The sequence below is a fragment of the Lissotriton helveticus genome, chromosome 3_1 (genome assembly GCF_964261635.1).
Source record: "Lissotriton helveticus chromosome 3_1, aLisHel1.1, whole genome shotgun sequence".
In the NCBI taxonomy this organism is placed as follows: Eukaryota; Metazoa; Chordata; class Amphibia; order Caudata; family Salamandridae; genus Lissotriton; species Lissotriton helveticus.
Genome location: NC_136061.1, coordinates 407,720,530 through 407,740,169, shown reverse-complemented (window position 1 = coordinate 407,740,169; position 19,640 = coordinate 407,720,530). Strand labels below are relative to the sequence as shown.

The following is a 19,640-nucleotide window of genomic DNA, read 5'->3' as shown; positions in this document are numbered from 1 at the left end:
TTGGTGACGGAATTGCACAGTTTTCTCTGTGTGTCGCATGCAACTGTTGTGTGAACTGGCCTTTATAAGCCAGTTGTCTAAGTAGGGGAAGACGTAAACATGTTGTCTCCTCAGGTGGGCTTCGACTACTACCAAGCATTTAGTGAAAATCCAGGGAGCAGTTGTCACACCGAAAGGTAGACCTTGATTTGATAATGTTGGCCTGCAACCATAAACCGGAGGAATTCGCGGTGGGCAGGATGTATTGGTATATGAAAATAAGCGTCCTTTAGATCCAGAGTGGATAGATAGTTGCTGTGCTGAAGGAGAGGAAGCACTTAGTGTAGTGTCACCATGTGAAAATGGTCTGATTAAATGTAGAGACTGAGTTCTCGGAGGCCCAATATGGTCCTAAGAGAGCCCTGCTTTTTGGGAATTAGTAAGTAGAGGGAGTACACTCCTATTCCTTTATATTGGAAAGGAACTGGGTCTATTGCACCTTTATGCAATACCGAAAGATCTTCTTGCTTTAGACGCTTCAGATGTTCTTGTGACATGAAGTGTGACCTTGGAGGAATATTAGGTGGAGTGCTTGTAAATTCCAGGCAATAACCAGATTGGATAAATTGTAGAACCCATTTGTCGGATGTAATCGTATTCCAAATGGGTAGAAATTGTGAGCGACGTCCCCAGACAGGAGTGGAATGATCATGGGGTATGGGAAATAAGTAATTGTTTGTTGTTCTCGGTCTTTTGCCGATTGGTTTGGTAGCCTGAGGGATCCTATCAAATTGTTTGTAAATATCATTAGATCATCCGCATAGAGTGCAACTTTTTTTTCCCAATTTCTACAGCTGAAAGGAAGTACAGATGGATTAGATCTTAAAGCACAGGCAAGGGGCTCATAATGTGCTGAAATACAGAGTAAAGACCCTTGGTAAAACACCAAATACGATACTTAGGGATCCTAATTGTGGGTGAAGTCAAGAAGATTGCTCAAATACATTTTAATGAAATCCAATCGGAGGCCTAAAAATTGCTTAATGCATGGAGATGTCTTCCTTCATCATTTATAGGCCGCTCAAATCTGGTAAAGAGGATAATCTTGCCCAAATTCACATATTTGTTCAACTCTATACCATTAGAGTTCAGAAAAGATTTGATTACTAAAATGCAGGGTGAAATCAACAGCTTTATTTGGGCTTCAAAGGGAGCCAGAATTTCATAGAAGAATCTAAGAAGGAAACATGAACATGGAGGGATAGCCAGCCCGGACTTTTCCAGTACTACAGGGCGTTCCACTTTCAGAATATTAGAGTACTTTTTAAAAATACAGCTCTTTCCCAATCTTTATGCAAGCAATGATAGGCCCGGAAGGAGACCACTTTTTATATAAATTTGGCCATACGAAATTCTTCAACAAACTTAAATTAAAAATCTTGGGAGCGGCCATTAGATTGTGGGCCCAGATAAGGCGTCTGTGGAAGATTACCTACTATTGTCATCATGCCCCCATTTGGGATTCGCCTGGTACGCCTGAATGTTTAAAGGATGCGCTATCTGTCCCGCTGAGAGAAAGCAGAGTAGTGGAATGGGGACAAATATTAATTGGACCTAATACTGTTGACTGGGATCGACTGGTAGAACTAACGAATGGGGGTTTGTCGAAGTTCAAGCACTATCAGTTAATAAGCTGGGCCAAATCCCTACGAACAGATGGGACGGGAAATACAGAACTAGAGGCTAAGCTCCTAGGGAAATTTGAGAAGAAAGAAGTAGCTTATTGGTATTGGGCGCTTATCGATGAAGGACGAGAGGAATTCACATTACCTAACAAGATCTGGGGGGAAGGAGCTGCCGTCGCTGTATGTATCAACATTATAGCAAGTATCTGCTGCTGCATGTGGGGATGTTATCAAATCCGCACCTTTGATAAATAACTTTTTATTTACTCTGCATAGAGCATATTGGACGCCCAAGAGGTTGTCGAAAATGAATAAAGGGAGAGTAAGGAGTTGCTCTAAATGTGGAGAAGAGCGAGCCGATGACATCCACATGTTTTGGCAGTGCCCGCATCTCCAAACCTACTGGGACAATGTAGGTAAGATCCTTTCAGATGTCCTCCATCAAGAAATACAGGTAAGCGTCCAATTGATATTGTTTGGGGTAAAACTAGACGATAGTTGGAGACCTAGTCTTATCAAAAAACATAGGAATTTATTATTTTTGTTGGTACTAGTTGCTAGACGTGAGATTTGCATAAAGTGAGTTAATTTCCTTCCCCCTACGGTAGAAGAATGGATGAACTCAGTCCTCAGAATAAATTTAATGGATAGAGCTGGATCACATAGTAAAAGATTGAAATTTTGGAATAACTGGGAACAGTACTGGGCAGAGAAACTGTAACAAACCATAATTCGGCGATCTGTTGAAGTCCAATGATTAAGCGCAGGATATTTTTGGGTGTTGGTTACAGAGATTCCACTTATGAAAAGAGCGGGCAAGCCGCGCAAGAGATGCTAGGATACCTCACGTAGGATATAGAATGATCCAAGTTACGGGGGAAGGGCAATGGAAGGTACAGACCAACAAGAAAAGCTCTCTTTAAGTGGTTTCTTTGGCTATAAACACTCTATTTCTCGAAACTCTGCGTGATGAGGACAAAAACAAAATTTGTTTGTTGTTGTTGGTGGGGGAGGTGCGTGTTGAATTACCTCTGCCTCTTCCCCTGCCGTTATTTCCTCTATATCCTCCTTGAAAATAACCTCTTGAAGAGGTCGACTGATTGTTTCCCTTGTAAGAGGAGGAAGCATTGTCTGTAGAGATGTTTTTGGAGCAGCCCCTGTTGAATGAGCGACAAAAGGAACCTCTGTTGGAAGGTGTTTGTAAGGCCCCCATGGACTTAGCAACCTCTGTGTCTTTTCATCTTTTCCAAAGATGCATCAACAGCTGAGCCAAAAATGCGTTGCGTATCAAAATGCTGATTAAGGGTAGAAAAGGGGGTGGTGATGAACAGAGTGCCTGAATTAAGCAGACCATTCTTACCCAGTCCAAAGATCAGGGCTTGATCCATCACCGTTTCTTAGCTCACTGCACCATCCCAGCTCAGAACTTGGCTATATGCAAATTAGTCTGTTCCTGTCCCAGTGCATGATGGGAACAGGGCAAACCAAACTACCAAGCCAATTCTTATACTGGGAAGGAAACAAGCTTCCGGGGACCGGTTTCTGCCATTTCAGGCGTCGTCGGCCCGGCTTGCTTGAATCCTGATGGTGCAATGAGCAAGGGACTCACATCTGAGTATACCCTTCCACGCTTATGGTGGACAAAATGATTCAGAAAAGGGGGTGGTGATGAACAGAGTGCCTGAATTAAGCAGACCACTCTTACCCAGTCCAAAGATCAGGGCTTGATCCATCACCGTTTTTTAGCTCACTGCACCATCCCAGCTCAGAACTTGGCTATATGCAAATTAGTCTGTTCCTGTCCCAGTGCATGATGGGAACAGGGCAAACCAAACTACCAAGCCAATTCTTATACTGGGAAGGAAACAAGCTTCCGGGGACCGGTTTCTGCCATTTCAGGCGTCGTCGGCCCGGCTTGCTTGAATCCTGATGGTGCAATGAGCAAGGGACTCACATCTGAGTATACCCTTCCACGCTTATGGTGGACAAAATGATTCAGAAAAGGGGGTGGTGATGAACAGAGTGCCTGAATTAAGCAGACCACTCTTACCCAGTCCAAAGATCAGGGCTTGATCCATCACCGTTTTTTAGCTCACTGCACCATCCCAGCTCAGAACTTGGCTATATGCAAATTAGTCTGTTCCTGTCCCAGTGCATGATGGGAACAGGGCAAACCAAACTACCAAGCCAATTCTTATACTGGGAAGGAAACAAGCTTCCGGGGACCGGTTTCTGCCATTTCAGGCGTCGTCGGCCCGGCTTGCTTGAATCCTGATGGTGCAATGAGCAAGGGACTCACATCTGAGTATACCCTTCCACGCTTATGGTGGACAAAATGATTCAGAAAAGGGGGTGGTGATGAACAGAGTGCCTGAATTAAGCAGACCACTCTTACCCAGTCCAAAGATCAGGGCTTGATCCATCACCGTTTTTTAGCTCACTGCACCATCCCAGCTCAGAACTTGGCTATATGCAAATTAGTCTGTTCCTGTCCCAGTGCATGATGGGAACAGGGCAAACCAAACTACCAAGCCAATTCTTATACTGGGAAGGAAACAAGCTTCCGGGGACCGGTTTCTGCCATTTCAGGCGTCGTCGGCCCGGCTTGCTTGAATCCTGATGGTGCAATGAGCAAGGGACTCACATCTGAGTATACCCTTCCACGCTTATGGTGGACAAAATGATTCTGAATCGTTTTTGGCCACTATAGGTGTGGCAGGGTATACTCAAAAATTTAACAAGAGGGGGGAGAGAGAGAGTCAGTGGATTCGGCCTCCCTAGTTATATGCATAAACAAAGTAGAATCCACTCAGAGTGGTGGTGATCCCAAACAAGATGGGGAACACACAGTGTTGTATAAATGCCCCTCACACACCAACAGGCCCCTTGGTGTCATGCTTCATCATCGGGGCCTTCGCACCCCTCTACGGGATGCGGCGTGCTACGACTCGCGAATACGCAGGAGCACTTGTAAGTGAACTATGTGAGGGGGTGTGTGTCTACAAAAGTGTGAGTGAGGTGAGGTGAAAAATGGTTAAAAAATACCTGGCGCGTGGGTGAAACAAAATTTATTAAATCCCCGGCTGGTATTATTAAAAAAGTGCAAGGCGTGGTTGATACAATACTAATTAAGGTATTACAACCACTGTGAAAAGTGTCAACATGTTTCGGAACTCAGAGGTTCCTTCTTCAGGACAAGGATAGCACTTACCCTCCCCTTACTCACATGTAAATGTAAAAGTGTAAAATTTAATTACAGCAATGTGTAATGTACCTAACCATGTTATATATATATAGGTAGGTGTCGTTGCGCCCAATTGGCGATGAAAAACTTTAGGTACTCAAAATTAAGACCTCATGAGCCTGTGCGTGTTATTGGGGGATCCTTCTTTTCTGTTCAGAAACTGACGGTTACTGCAATGGCTAGTTGCCTGCCTTCCCTCAACGCGGCTCCGATGAAGTGACTTCATCGGAGCCGCGTTGAGGGAAGGCAGTATTGTATCAACCACGCCTTGCACTTTTTTAATAATACCAGCCGGGGATTTAATAAATTTTGTTTCACCCACGCGCCAGGTATTTTTTAACCATTTTTCACCTCACCTCACTCACACTTTTGTAGACACACACCCCCTCACATAGTTCACTTACAAGTGCTCCTGCGTATTCGCGAGTCGTAGCACGCCGCATCCCGTAGAGGGGTGCGAAGGCCCCGATGATGAAGCATGACACCAAGGGGCCTGTTGGTGTGTGAGGGGCATTTATACAACACTGTGTGTTCCCCATCTTGTTTGGGATCACCACCACTCTGAGTGGATTCTGCAGGGTATACTCAGACACGAGTCCCTTGCTCACTGCTCTATCAGGATTCAAGCAAGCCGGGCCGATGAGGCTGAAATGCCAGAAACCGGTCCCCGGAAGCTTGTATCCTTTCTGGTGAAGAATTGGCTTGGTAGTTTGGTCTGCCCTGTTCCCATGATGCACTGGGCCAGGGACAGACTAATTTGCATATAGCCAGGTTCTGAGCTGGGATGGGGCAGTGAGCTAAATAACGGTGATGGATCAAGCCCTGATCTTTGGACTGGGTAAGAGTGGTCTGCTTAATTCAGACACTCTGTTCATCACCACCCCCTTTTCTGAATCGTTTTTGGCCACTATAGGTGTGGCAGGGTATACTCAGATAGGAGTCCCTTGCTCACTGCTCCATCAGGATTCAAGCAAGCCGGGCCGACGAGGCTGAAATGCCAGAAACCGGTCCCCGGAAGCTTGTATCCTTTCTGGTGAAGAATTGGCTTGGTAGTTTGGTCTGCCCTGTTCCCATGATGCACTGGGCCAGGGACAGACTAATTTGCATATAGCCAGGTTCTGAGCTGGGATGGGGCAGTGAGCTAAATAACGGTGATGGATCAAGCCCTGATCTTTGGACTGGGTAAGAGTGGTCTGCTTAATTCAGACACTCTGTTCATCACCACCCCCTTTTCTGAATCGTTTTTGGCCACTATAGGTGTGGCAGGGTATACTCAGACATGAGTCCCTTGCTCACTGCTCCATCAGGATTCAAGCAAGCCGGGCCGACGAGGCTGAAATGCCAGAAACCGGTCCCCGGAAGCTTGTATCCTTTCTGGTGAAGAATTGGCATGGTAGTTTGGTCTGCCCTGTTCCCATGATGCACTGGGCCAGGGACAGACTAATTTGCATATAGCCAGGTTCTGAGCTGGGATGGGGCAGTGAGCTAAATAACGGTGATGGATCAAGCCCTGATCTTTGGACTGGGTAAGAGTGGTCTGCTTAATTCAGACACTCTGTTCATCACCACCCCCTTTTCTGAATCGTTTTTGGCCACTATAGGTGTGGCAGGGTATACTCAGACATGAGTCCCTTGCTCACTGCTCCATCAGGATTCAAGCAAGCCGGGCCGACGAGGCTGAAATGCCAGAAACCGGTCCCCGGAAGCTTGTATCCTTTCTGGTGAAGAATTGGCTTGGTAGTTTGGTCTGCCCTGTTCCCATGATGCACTGGGCCAGGGACAGACTCATTTGCATATAGCCAGGTTCTGAGCTGGGATGGGGCAGTGAGCTAAATAACGGTGATGGATCAAGCCCTGATCTTTGGACTGGGTAAGAGTGGTCTGCTTAATTCAGACACTCTGTTCATCACCACCCCCTTTTCTGAATCGTTTTTGGCCACTATAGGTGTGGCAGGGTATACTCAGACATGAGTCCCTTGCTCACTGCTCCATCAGGATTCAAGCAAGCCGGGCCGACGAGGCTGAAATGCCAGAAACCGGTCCCCGGAAGCTTGTATCCTTTCTGGTGAAGAATTGGCTTGGTAGTTTGGTCTGCCCTGTTCCCATGATGCACTGGGCCAGGGACAGACTAATTTGCATATAGCCAGGTTCTGAGCTGGGATGGGGCAGTGAGCTAAATAACGGTGATGGATCAAGCCCTGATCTTTGGACTGCGTAAGAATGGTCTGCTTAATTCAGACACTCTGTTCATCACCACCCCCTTTTCTGAATCGATTAAGGGTAGAGGCTTGTACCTCAGGTTTAAACCCAGAAATCCTTAACCAAACATGCCTGGCGCATTACACTAGTGTTCACTGCTCGAGCCGCATTATCTGCCTGATAAAAGGCACATCTGATAGAGGTATTGTTTATTAATTTACCCTCTTGAATAAGGTCGCTGGTTTTAGCTTTATGCTAAAGAATTATTATTATTATTATGCCTAAGGAACTGTGCTGCAATACTTTAACATTTGATCACTTATTATTTTAGCGGCTGCTGGGGGCACGGAGCGTCCTTATGCACAACTGTTTATTTCACCACGCGTCCTTTCACTACATGTGGCCTGACCCCAAGATGGCCCCAAGTCAAATTAGAACTTTAGTGCTTTTTGCATTGCTCTGGCGCCCACTACACTCTAATGGCACCCAAGTCAATCTCCAGCCTTCAGCAACAGTAACTAAGCACCAGGCGGCCAGCAATTGCCGGTCAATCTCATTCTCAAACGTTTTAGTTGCATAAAACTGTATGCGGGGTAGCGGCAGGTATAGCAGGGGAATCAGCACGACTGACCGCCCCATCAGCTTCCAATGACCTGGACGATACTGGGGGCTATTAAGTGAAGCCTCCTACAAGGCGGTGTAGGCTGACGTGAGGGAGCGCTCCCGAGATGCCTGACTCTACGATGGCGGCCTAGCCTGAGGAAACTTTGTTATCTGTGGGACTTGTCGGTGCCTACAGGGAGAAAATCGAAATACCGGAGTCCCTGGCGAGGGGCCGCGAGGCTCCCCTAAAAGGTTGGACCGGAATCAGTATGCTCTTAGTGCCGAGCGAGCTTCGACCAGCTGAAGAGAGACGAGAGCTGTAGAGAAGGAGGTTTGAGGCAGAGGGCGCCTCCCAGTAACACCGGGACAGGTGCGGCCGATGGATCAATGACGATGCCACCTAGGTGAAAACCATTTATATTGTACAGACCGCTGAGCCTGAGCAACATCGCTGATGCCCGGTGGAGCTGTTTAGTCAGCTATAGAGGAGATTGACTTTGGTTTTACCCCCTTGGCCGTCACCTACCCAGCCAGACATTGGACATTGTTTTAACTCGTCTTTCTGCTGTGTCTCCTTTCCCTCCCCTACCTCCTCCCTCCGTGATCCTGTGGCTGCCTCCTCCCCCTTCCAGCTTTGCCTGACTTTGTCTGTTTTGCTTTTTTTCCCCTACTCCCTTGTCTCATTCCTACTCGCCCCCCCCCCCAAACATCCTCATACTCCTATTGACTGGTATCTGTTTATATTGTATGCTATTATAACTGATGTAACTACGTACAATATATTCTCATGTAAAGCGCTCTGATACCTCCTGGTCTAGCCAGTGCTATATAAAAATATTCAAATAAATAAATAAAATATGCTCATCAGGAAGGAACTCAATGAGCTTCTGGAGTTCATAATAATGAGCTCTATCATATCTTGCCAGTAATGCCTGGGCATTGGCAATGCGCCAATTATTAGCCGCTTGTTATGCTATCCGTTTACCGGAAGCATCTAATAATTTGGACTCTTTATCAGGAGGCGGGCATATCCTGTGGTTTGGGAGTTAGCCTTCTTACGAGCATTAGAAAGGACCGAAGAGTCTTAAGGTAACTGGCCTTTGATGTAGACTAAGTTATTAGGTGCAGCACTGTATTTCTTCTCTACCCTGGGAGTGATGATCTTAGCTTTGACAAGGTCCTGAAAGATATCCTCAGTATGTTTAAGCAGGGTCTTTAACATCAGTAAGGTTTGGGTAGCCCTTTGAGATGAACTAAGGGTCTCCAATATACAATCCTCCTCCAGACTCTCCTTATGGAGCCCTACCCCCATGGTATTCTGCAGCCCTATAAATGAGCTCAATGTAACCAATATTATCAACTGGAGGGGAAGGTCTAGATGGATACAAATCAGGGTCATTATCAGGTTGAAGGACATTATGATGATCCCATGGATCAGGATCCTGTGGGACATCTTGTGGGGCATAGGCATCTAAATTATCATCATCATCCCCTGTATCGTGTGGGCCAGGTGATGGTGGTGTAGGGGAACGTGCAGGTGAAAGAAGAGGGTCTTCAGAAATGTCAATAGCCACATTTTTCTTTTATAAAGGAATGTGGTAGTCCTCTGATAAGCCCATTTTCCTCTTTTCCCGAAGGTTGGTATGAATGTGACCAGTTTCAGGGTGGATTGCGATTTCTTTCTGTTTCGGATCTGGTGGATTTTCGATTCGAGACTCTTCAGTCCCTGTACTATATTTAGATGTCGGTTTCGGCTCCGAAGATTTAGCTTTCCGCGGCGGCGGAACGGAGAACAAAAGATGTTTCAATTTTGACGCCAAAGGTTTCAGGTCTGCACCGGGGTGGGGACGGGTCGAGCCCAAGCCAGAAGGCTGTTGTCTGTGCTTCGGCGCCAAACCTGAAGGCGGGGTGCTCGAAACTTTTTCTCTGCGCCGACCTTGGCCCGAAGGCAGAGGAGGGACTGGAGCCTTTTTCTTGTAAAGGAGATGTTAGGTGAATAAAGGCTCTTTACTCATGGTCCGTTGTGCCGGGGTGAGGTCTTTGACATCGGAGTCAGCGTCAGATACGGAGAAGTGCTCCTCCTCCATCTCGGCTTCCTGTGCTTGCGATTAGTCGTGATCGGACTCTTCTGCGAGGAGGCCACTTTGCTGGAACATTTAATGACGCCGAGCCTGACTATCATGGAGGGATTTCTTCGACCGAAACGACTGCCACCCATCGCAGTCTTTCTCATCGTGTTTCAGGGATAGGCAAAGGTTGCACACTTCGTGCAAGACGGTGCGCGGGAACTTAGCGCAAAACCCTGAATGGAATCCGTTCCATCAGCTGCGACCGATCTTGGCGCGGGTATGTCCAACGGCCTTCCACGAATGTTCCGGATTTTCAAGAGCAAAATGATACGCAGAGAGTGGGAAACGCGATCGATAAATAATACCATTGAGGATAGTGGATTGCGCGTCGAAGGGGGCTCGAAGGAACGGTGCCGAACCGGAGCGCAACAATTCACATCTGAACCCGAAGGCGGAAAAAAAACAATCTAACAATGGAGTAGATGTCCATGCGCACTATCACCTCAGGGAGGAGTCACCTACCTTGTGACTTGAAAGACTTCTTCGAAGAAACACAAAGAGCAAACATCCTGACCCAACACTAGATGGCGATCTACGCACAAGCATATGATCTACAGCTCATATGCCTCGAACATTGAATTATTAATAGTTTTGCGGGGTTGGGGAGGGGCTGCCCATCTCCCATTACATAGCCCTTGAACCTCAGCTCAACCTCCTGGTATCTATTGACAGAACGAACAGGCTTAACGTAGGGCAAATATAAAGTATTTAGGCAGTATCGAAACAGTAATAAAGTTGAAATGCAAAACAAACAAAAAAATTCCAAAACGAATTAGAAAACTAGAGTCAAAATATATAAATAGTACCAAGATGACAATAATCAAATAGGGGAAACTAGTGATATGTTTTTTTAAGTTTCAAGTAAAAAATTGAACCAAGGAGTACAAAGAGCAAATGATTGAAAATGGTTGCAGTAGACTGTGATCTAAGCGTCATTTTATGCCGACTGCGATGAAGCATGAGTCAGATGCGCCAACCAGGATCGTCCAGGTCAAAAGATTTTACCTTCTGACTTTAGTCCTTTAAGCTCCAATCCAACACAGGAGTACAGTTCTAAAGTCACCTAGGACCTGAAGGGAGGCACTTATAGACTCATGGGGTGTCAGAAGCCAAACAGCTGGGTCCAGTCCAAGTCCAGTTGCCACTTGGCAGTTGCAAGATTATGCCCCTTGTAGCTTTTTGTGTCCCTGTAGCTTTACCAGAATATCAGTGTTATGACCCCCCTGGAGCACATTTCTTTGTCTGGGGACATGTGGGACAACATGTCCAATCTTCTAGGCTCTTCTAAGGTCTCAAACAGCAGGTTTACTTCTTTCACAGGTCCAGGAGCGTTCTCAAGTGGATGCCTGGAAATGACTCATGGTCATGCCATAACTAATAAGGTAACAGTTTCAGGGCCAACTCTATCAGAGTTGGGCATTTTCATGATGAAGGAAGTGAGTGAGTGAATGTGTGTGCATGTTGCACTTTGGTAGAAAGTGTCCTCCCAGTTACTGCCCTAAAATCCAGTTTAGGACAGTAACTGCAATTTCAATAAACCCAGAGGCAAAAGTCTGGTAGAACCCAGCAGGATTTTCCAGCATTCAGACAGTGGATTCACAATAATTATTTGGCATCCTGTTCTTGCCTCCTGAAGTTTTCCCCAATAGTTACAGTAAAACCCCAGCACACCGGTCAGGCAGGATTTGACCCTGAAATGTCACCAAGAGGCCCAATGTGATTGGAGCCGGCCTGGGTGGCTAGGGAAACAAAGGAAGGGCCCTGCCCAGATGTCAGCTATTATTTGCCTGAGAAAGAGGAGACATCTTTCTAGTGCGCCCCAAGTGATATATGTGAAATCCACAGCAATCCCGTTTAGCAGGATTTGATATTCAAGCAGATTTGACACTGTAATGTCCCCTCTGTCAGGTTCAGAGGGGACATCTCTGCCCATTCAAGCCATCCTAATGTTTGCTCCTGACAGGCATTTCACACCCATTTAAATGCTATTTAATGGCTACCAGAAGTGGGAGACTACATGCAAATGGGACTCCAGAGTCTTTAGGCGGAAGGGAAAAGGGAAAACGTTAACTTTCTAAAAGTACCTTTCCCTTAATATTCATCAGAAATCTGACTTCACCATTAAATTGTATTTATAATAAATATTACAAAATAGTTCAAATATTTTTCTAGCTGTTTCCTAATCAAATGCAATATTATTCAATATTATAATGTAAGCCAGTGCTTTTCTATGCTACAGTGAAAATAACCTTTGCATTGTAAGGACATTTCTAACATTAAATTCCTACATATCCAACTTTTAAATACCATGTGCCCTACCTTACGGGGGCACTAAGTCCTAGATATAGGTGATTTATAAATATTTAAAAGGAAGGTTTCAACCTGTCAAAAGGAGTTATTGTGACAGGTCGAATTAGCAACTGGAACAGCCAGAATGCACATGATAGGCCTGCAGCCATGTCTGCACTGTCACTGTAGTGTGGAGCACAATGGGTATTGCAGTCCACTAGTTAAATGTAACTTCCAGGCCCTTAGTACACATTGTACCGTATACTAGGGACTAAGCTAGTTAACTATGCCTACTAGGGGTATACGCCTACTAGGGGTATACCTATTTCACCATGATGAACGGGCAAGCACATGCATTTTATCACTGGTTAGCAAAGGTAAAGTGTAGGCAGCAAAAAGATCGGGTCTAGCAAAAGGAGACAAATCCAGGCTGACCCTGCAGAGAGGGCACATTTACTACAGTGAAAGACAGCAATATATTCAGAACAGTAAGGAGCATCTTCTAAAAGACTGGCCGCAAATGTGGAGGAAATTGGGCATTAACTTTTTGCGACCAGTCTTTCATTTTGCGACGTCATCAAAGTACTATTCAGACACATCACAAAATCTCCTGTCATAGGAAGTCCCAGAATGATCTTTGAAATGAATAATAGTTAGGCATGGAACATGTACTAAAACTCCTCCCTTACAGGGCACATTTTCCATTTCCTCAACTACCAAAACCAAGGCCTCCCGATCTCCACCCCAGTCCAGGGCCTGCCACTCTAACTCACATTTACTACCAGTGCTGTTGCATGGTACTGGAAGGGTGTTACCACACAGTAGTGTTAATTCTGTGTTCGGAGTTTGCACCCTGACAGTATCATGCAACTCATAATCAGGGCGACAGATCAAGTGTCTCAATTTTTCCCAAGTGTGAGGCTCTGGATGTGCTCTTACTCGCACTTATTCAATATATCTAGCCCACAAACATTTATAACCTGGCTGAGGAAAAACAAGATATCTAGAGCAAACTCTCAAAGGCTTCAGAATTATGTGGCTGGCAGGCTGGTTTGATGGTACAACAGCACCTGTAGTTTGCTTGTTGCTGGGAACGAAAGGGCGAGGCCCACCACACGAGTAGGCAGTCTTCAACAGCTTTACTTCCAGATTCAGGTAACAAAGTAGCAATTAGACAATGCAGCTAACTATTGTCCCCAAGACAACCACCTATTCTTCCTGAACCATAGTCCTCACATTTCTGAACCCACATCTCTATCTACCTCACACATTGCACACTCCACATTGCACCTGCCACGTACACACCTGCCACACTGTTGTAGGGTGTGTTAACAGACAATGTACACGCACCCTGAGAATGCCAAAATCACCAATAAACAGCTACTGCGAAACATGAATAGCATTATCTCCATGTCAAAACCCTGAAACCCGGCAAACAAATACTTAAAAAATTCAAGCCCTGCTTATTAGTTACTGCAATATTGAAAAATTACACAGGAGTCGAGTGTTTTGAAACAGGAACAAAAAATGTACCTAGAGAGTTTAAGTGCTCTTGTGCGTCAAGTGGAAATTAACCTGGTCATAGCATCAAAGGCAGGGAAACCTTGGCTTTCTAGTAAAGATCCTCAAGGTGTTTAAGTAGCCAAATCTGAGGATCAAGAAGTCAATTACATTTTTAATCAACCTATACGTTCTGATATGAGTAGAGCGCAGAAGATGCAAAAATATCCAATCTTTAGAAACAGCAAAAAAGAAAGAAAAACAGGCACAAAATTCAATATAACAAGACAATAATGCAAAGTATATGGGCCACTCGAGCTACAAAGTAAAGAATGGCAAATCAAAAAAAAAGAATGATTAAAAAAAGAGGTACAGATGAACATCTGTTTTTTGGATACATTTACTTTAACAAAGTCAGTAACTATACCAGGTTGGGTTCTTTTGTCTTTTTCTGGATTGTGCCTCTTAACTGGTTGTGCTTGTTTTTCCAACCTAACACTGACAAACTTCTAATAATGAGCAGTGTCTTTGGGAAAGATTTGGATATGTAGGATTAATTAATCCATGGGCATCCCCTCAAAGATTAATCAAATGATGTGTATATCCTAGTCTCAGTTTCAGAGCACAGGCGGAGAGGAACGACCAAGATAGGAAATGGCAAGTGCAAGACATAACCTGATGCCAATTTGTAATTCTGCAAATTGAGCAGTTCAGGTCCACATCTGCTGTCAGAAGTCTCAGAGCCTGCTTTTCATTCGCCTTACAATTATGTTGTTTCCGACATTACTTGCAGCCAGGCAATTCTAAGTAATGCCAACAGTAGTATCACTCCTATTCAAATCAAAGCAAGGCAGATCCATGGGCATGATGTCTTTTATGGCTCCAGGGTCTCATTTAGAGTTTGCCAAGAAGAGACCACCAGCATAAATGGCAAGTGTTACCACCCTGTCAAACTTGTGGTTGATTTTCCTTATATAGAGGTTGGGGAGCCACATGGTTTCTGCCAACAAAGGCTCGACTGGCTGTGCAATTGGAAGTCTTTCCTCCACTGGACCGCAAGTTCACAGTGAGACTTGCCCCACCAATTTTAGGGCAGGACGACTGTCTTTTAAGAGGAAAAATATGTCACAAGCCTCAAAGCAAATAAAGATGTTAGCATTCATTAACCATATGAACATTAAAAAAGACCACAAACTTATCAAAAAAACATCAGGCGAAACCAAAACTTAATAAAGCAATAATTTTGAATTTCTGTGTATTGTTCTTTTTAAGATCTGAAGTGGCAGCATATTTTGAATTTATTTTTAAATTGCCTTGATTTCACTTACCTCAAAACTGTGTATGGGGTCCCCCAGGGTGAGGTTTGGAAAAGCCTTTAGCGCATTGACGTAGACCCGTTGGGGGCTCTTTGTTGACCCTGTGACTTTAAATTAAGCACAAAAATTCTTTAAGACCGGAGTCTGTTATTCATCAGCATACAGATAAAACCCACCAATGTACCATATAGGGTAAACATGTTACCAAACAGTATTTTGAACAGGCTACCAGGGGAGGGGAGAGGGGGGGGGTGTCCCGGGACCCCACATGCAATACAAGTATCACAGTTTCCCAGGGTGAAGGAAATGCTGTTGGGTACCAGGTAGCATACAGCTAGGCAAGTTTTTAAATCTCAGTCTATTGTCCCATCGCCAGCTTCAACACAGTTAATCATTTGCCAGTAAAGAGAGAGACATGGATGTGTGTGGTACAATGATTCCTGGGAGTATAAACCTTTGACCAAGACTACAATTCCTTTCTTTCCAACGCACCATTGAGACCTCAAACCATTGCACTTCTTTCCTGAATATAACCCCATGTATTTCTGTCCCACAAACTGCTCTTTTGCGGCCGAAAGTTGCCAGAGCTGAGTCACACAGATAAGTCTCATAAGAGCCTTCTGCTAGTCTAAAAGGTACCTACCCTCCACAACACTACGGTCATAGTTGAAAGCCAGTCTAAAATACAGCCAAGCAACTAAACTAAACTCGGTGGAAATGTCCCCATACTGTGGTGATTCATCAGTGTGTGTGGGTCAAGAGCTTTGGTAGACAAGGAGCAAATAGATGTAGTAGTTTCTAGTTATTCCAGAACACATGACCTCAGATCATTTAAAACTTGTAGCCTTTGAAGCAGAATGCGCACTGCATTTAGTGCTGTTCCGAACCCTGCTTATCATTTGGCATTTCTGCACACATACATCATCTCAGAACACCCATATATGTGCCATGCTGTTGTCACAAATTACCTTAGAAAACAAAATCATGCCCAGCTCAGTGTCCGGGGCAATTTTATACAAGTTATCGAAGGTTCACAGTAAAGCATTTAGCGGGACATGGAGGGTGTGCAGTAAAACTGGCCATATGTACCGCATGGCAAAGGTTCTTGTGGGTGGTCTAGGCAGACACATTTTGAACGATGATACAGTTAAGATGGTGGATAGTGGAGGCTTGGAAGCATTTAAAGTGTTATTTTGAAAAACTCTGAGCATTGTAGCACATCGGGTGCTTATCCAAATTTAGCAGGCAGCTGCAGTTTTCAGGAAGAGAGCAGACAATCATCAGGGGACCTTTTTTGTTTTTGCAACTGTTTGTGCAACTTGGTGAGCGTAGAATAAGTCCTCTTTAGAGATATAAGCTATTTCTCTTTGAAGAGGTCGTCTTTATGAGCAGTGCATAACTCTTTTACGTATAGGCAGTATGAAGTGGAAGGATAAACCCAGCCAGAGTTCCTTGCAGGAGGGAAAATGGAATTTAGTAAAAGGTCATCAGGTCAGCATTATCAAAGTCAAAATTAAACTGGCCTAAAGAGGCCTTCTCGTGAACAGAGCTCCTTTATAAATGCCAACTGTGGTTTTTCTTTGAACCAAGTCTAAGCCTGCCCACTCGGTTCAGAAGAGAAACTACAACTAAATGTACACTTAAAGGTGTATTGTTGGTAATGCCGATCTGTAACTACCAGATGGATAGGGAGAATAAAGCCCTTACCGATAAAGGCTCAGTTTGAACAAGTAATATTAACAACTACAGTAACATCCTGTTGTGAAACCCAGCTAACCAAAATCCTTCTTGTTTTGTGTAACGGGGACGATATACATAACACATACAGTGATCAATCGGATTCACAGCATCCCCGCTCCATTTACACCAAGCGCATTTATCCATATTGTAGGATCAATGTCATGCCTTCCCCTATTTTCTGTCCTCGGTGGCCAACAAATTAAACACTCTGGAAACGCCAAACTCATTTAGCATAATACTGTGAACAATGGTTATCCGAGAATGCAGTCCTAACATGGGTATCTAGTGGTGAACTGCACCTAACACAAGGCCCATTTGTGGCGAGACACTGGGTTACCTCTAAACATCTACATTGGTTACTTTTAGTTCCTCGTGCATAGATTGCACCATGCATGTTAACCTGCAGATGCTAGTACTAGAATGCCTGATGACTTTACAAGCTGCATGGAGTGTCTTCTTACCTGCCTCCTTGTATTTCTGGATCTTCTTCGTCAGGTCTACCCTGTGGATGTTCTGCAGGCACTTTTCGAGCACATCCATTTTATTAGGTGCCAGTATGTTCACCTTCTCCAGCTCAATGGCCACAGCAAGGAACGTCTAAGGCGGAAACCACAGTCAAAGGAAAAAGTGGATAATTATGTTCACTAACTAGAGGAAATTATTTAAAACTCAAAGAAACAGGACTGGACGTTTCTGTTCACTAAACTTTTCCCCAGATGAAACTAGCTCTAGTCTACATTGAAAATATCCAGACTAGCTTCGGAGGTAGAGAGGGACCTGTAGAGCCCTGGATAGCTAGACAGATGAGATTCCATTCCAATGTCACAACCAAAACAAGGGGGTGTGGGTCGCAGTAAGCAACAACATTTCTTCACCATCGCCATGAGGCCAATAACTGTGTCACTGATATGTGAAAACCAATAAAGGCCTCATTATGAGTACACCAGTAGTCGGGGAGGTAACACCGCACTATGCAAATACTGACATCCCGGGGTGTGGTATATTGCTGGTATATTACCACCACATTACAAGTTCTGCAGAGCGCAATGGTGATAATGCAGTAATAGCAAACTTTCCCCGACCCCCCTGTGGTGCAGGAATATTGAACCTTATGTTTTTTTCCACATACATTTTGCTAGCTATTGCCTGGCCAAGTTGTGCATAGAAAAACACACTAGGTGCAAAATGTGTGCACTCAGCAATCCAAGCCATTCTTCTACAGCAATCTTTAAACACAAAACACTATGGAAGGACTGCAATAAAAGAAAAAAGTTATGCCCTATCTCTGGCCGAGGTGTCTTTCCATCACTAAACATGCAGGAGTGGCTGCCATGTGAACTAAGTAGCACAACCCATCACTTTGCATAAAAGGACAATTCTCTTCTGGCCTAGGAAGGGAACCTAGTACATGCAGCATAATTAGTAATTTCCTTTGTGTGCTGCTCTGGAGAAAAACAGGTTATATCCATTGCCCGTATAGTGGGTAAATACTTAACCTGTGTCAACTAGGACACCATACCCAGGCCCTTGAGCCAAAGTCTCAGGAAAGAGGAGCGACTGGTAATTAAAACAAGCACTGGCGTTGCCAATAGGTTTCGCATTTGGAAAGTTGGAGCTATTGGTTTTGTAAATGACATTTTATATTTATATATTGTTATTGACAATGCCAATAATGATATATAAATATAAAATGTCATTTACAAAACCAATAGCTCCAACTTTCCAAATGCGAAACCTATTGGCAACGCCAGTGCTTGTTTTTAGAGGCTTTTTGCTTAGACCAGATCAAAAGGGCTGGATCACTAACTGGCCTTTTCTGATAAGTAAGGCTGTGCGTTTGCAACCGCGTTTTTACCACTCTATTGTAAAAGGTTTGGGCTGACAGATTTCTTAAATATTTCAAGAGCTGGCGCAGCGCAATTTTACGACGTTAGATAGTGGCAATTGCGTATCTAATGGAAACAACAGTAGCATACACAACCACATAACACAAGTAAAATACAATTGGACAGAAGAAAACGGAAGCAGAATGCAAAACAACATCATTAAATTGAAATCGAGTCACGCAAAACACAACAGCACACAAAAGAGCACATCAGAACAACAAACCCGCTTTGGATTCCCTGTGTAGGACAGTTTATTTCGCCGAGATTTGGGTCTCGCCAAGGGCGTCTGTATAGAGTTTGGTAAATTACAGATTGTTTCAGAACGAAATTATACAAAAGTACTGGAAAGTAAAAAAGAGCTAGACACTACGTCCAGTATAAATATACTTTTTTTGTACGATATATTTCACTTTATTACAAAATACACCGTGGTTTAGAAAAGTAAACAAGGGAGCCTACTGTGATGGAAAAAAGCTGCGGTCGCCATTGTTTGTATGCGCCCATGTAAGGAGTGGCGTGCGGCCAGCGGCTGCTGTGAAAACAAGACAGAGCCAAGGAGTGTGGCAAATGGCCGGAGGGAAGCCGGATGGGGGCGGGAGAGCCTGGTGGGGGGGCGGGAATGCGAGCGATGGGAGGAGAATGGAGGGGGAGGCAAGACAGAGGCAAGGAGTGTGGCAAATGGCCGGAGGGAAGCCGGATGGGGGCGGGAGAGCCTGGTGGGGGGGCGGGAATGCGAGCGAGGGGAGGCAGGCGGATTAGGGAGAGATGCGCGTGCTTGTGTGGTCACGTGACCCACTTTTGTGGTCAATCAATCACATGCACTGTGGAAAAACCGCAGTGGTTTCACGAGTCGATTGAGCCCTTTAATTTTCGCCTATTACATTCGCAAGCGAATGATAATAGGCGAAACCTAAAAAAGGCCTGGCCGGAGGATGGAATATGCACATATATTGCCCAAAGAGAGAGTAAACATAAGAAGAGTTTTCACTCTTGTTCCATGACCACAAAAACCCACTATATATTAGGGGAGAGGAGTTGGCCTAACGGCTAAGGCGCTCGACCTCGGACCT

At 44.8% G+C, this 19,640-nt stretch overlaps 1 protein-coding gene across 7 annotated transcripts in view; it reads right to left on the bottom strand.

The window, feature by feature from the left end:
* CFLAR (CASP8 and FADD like apoptosis regulator) overlaps nucleotides 1-19,640 on the bottom strand; it is a 384,910-nt gene that overhangs the window by 189,659 nt on the left and 175,611 nt on the right. For all 7 annotated transcript variants that reach the window (XR_013608637.1, XM_078680198.1, XM_078680202.1 and 4 more), the window contains 2 exons: nucleotides 17,146-17,281; nucleotides 14,957-15,051 (listed from right to left, as the gene is read on the bottom strand). Coding sequence is in view for 6 of the 7 variants with exons in the window: in XM_078680198.1 (XP_078536324.1) it covers nucleotides 14,957-15,051; nucleotides 17,146-17,281 (231 nt within the window). In the remaining variant the exon portion in view is untranslated. The remainder of the gene's footprint in view (nucleotides 1-14,956; nucleotides 15,052-17,145; nucleotides 17,282-19,640) is intronic.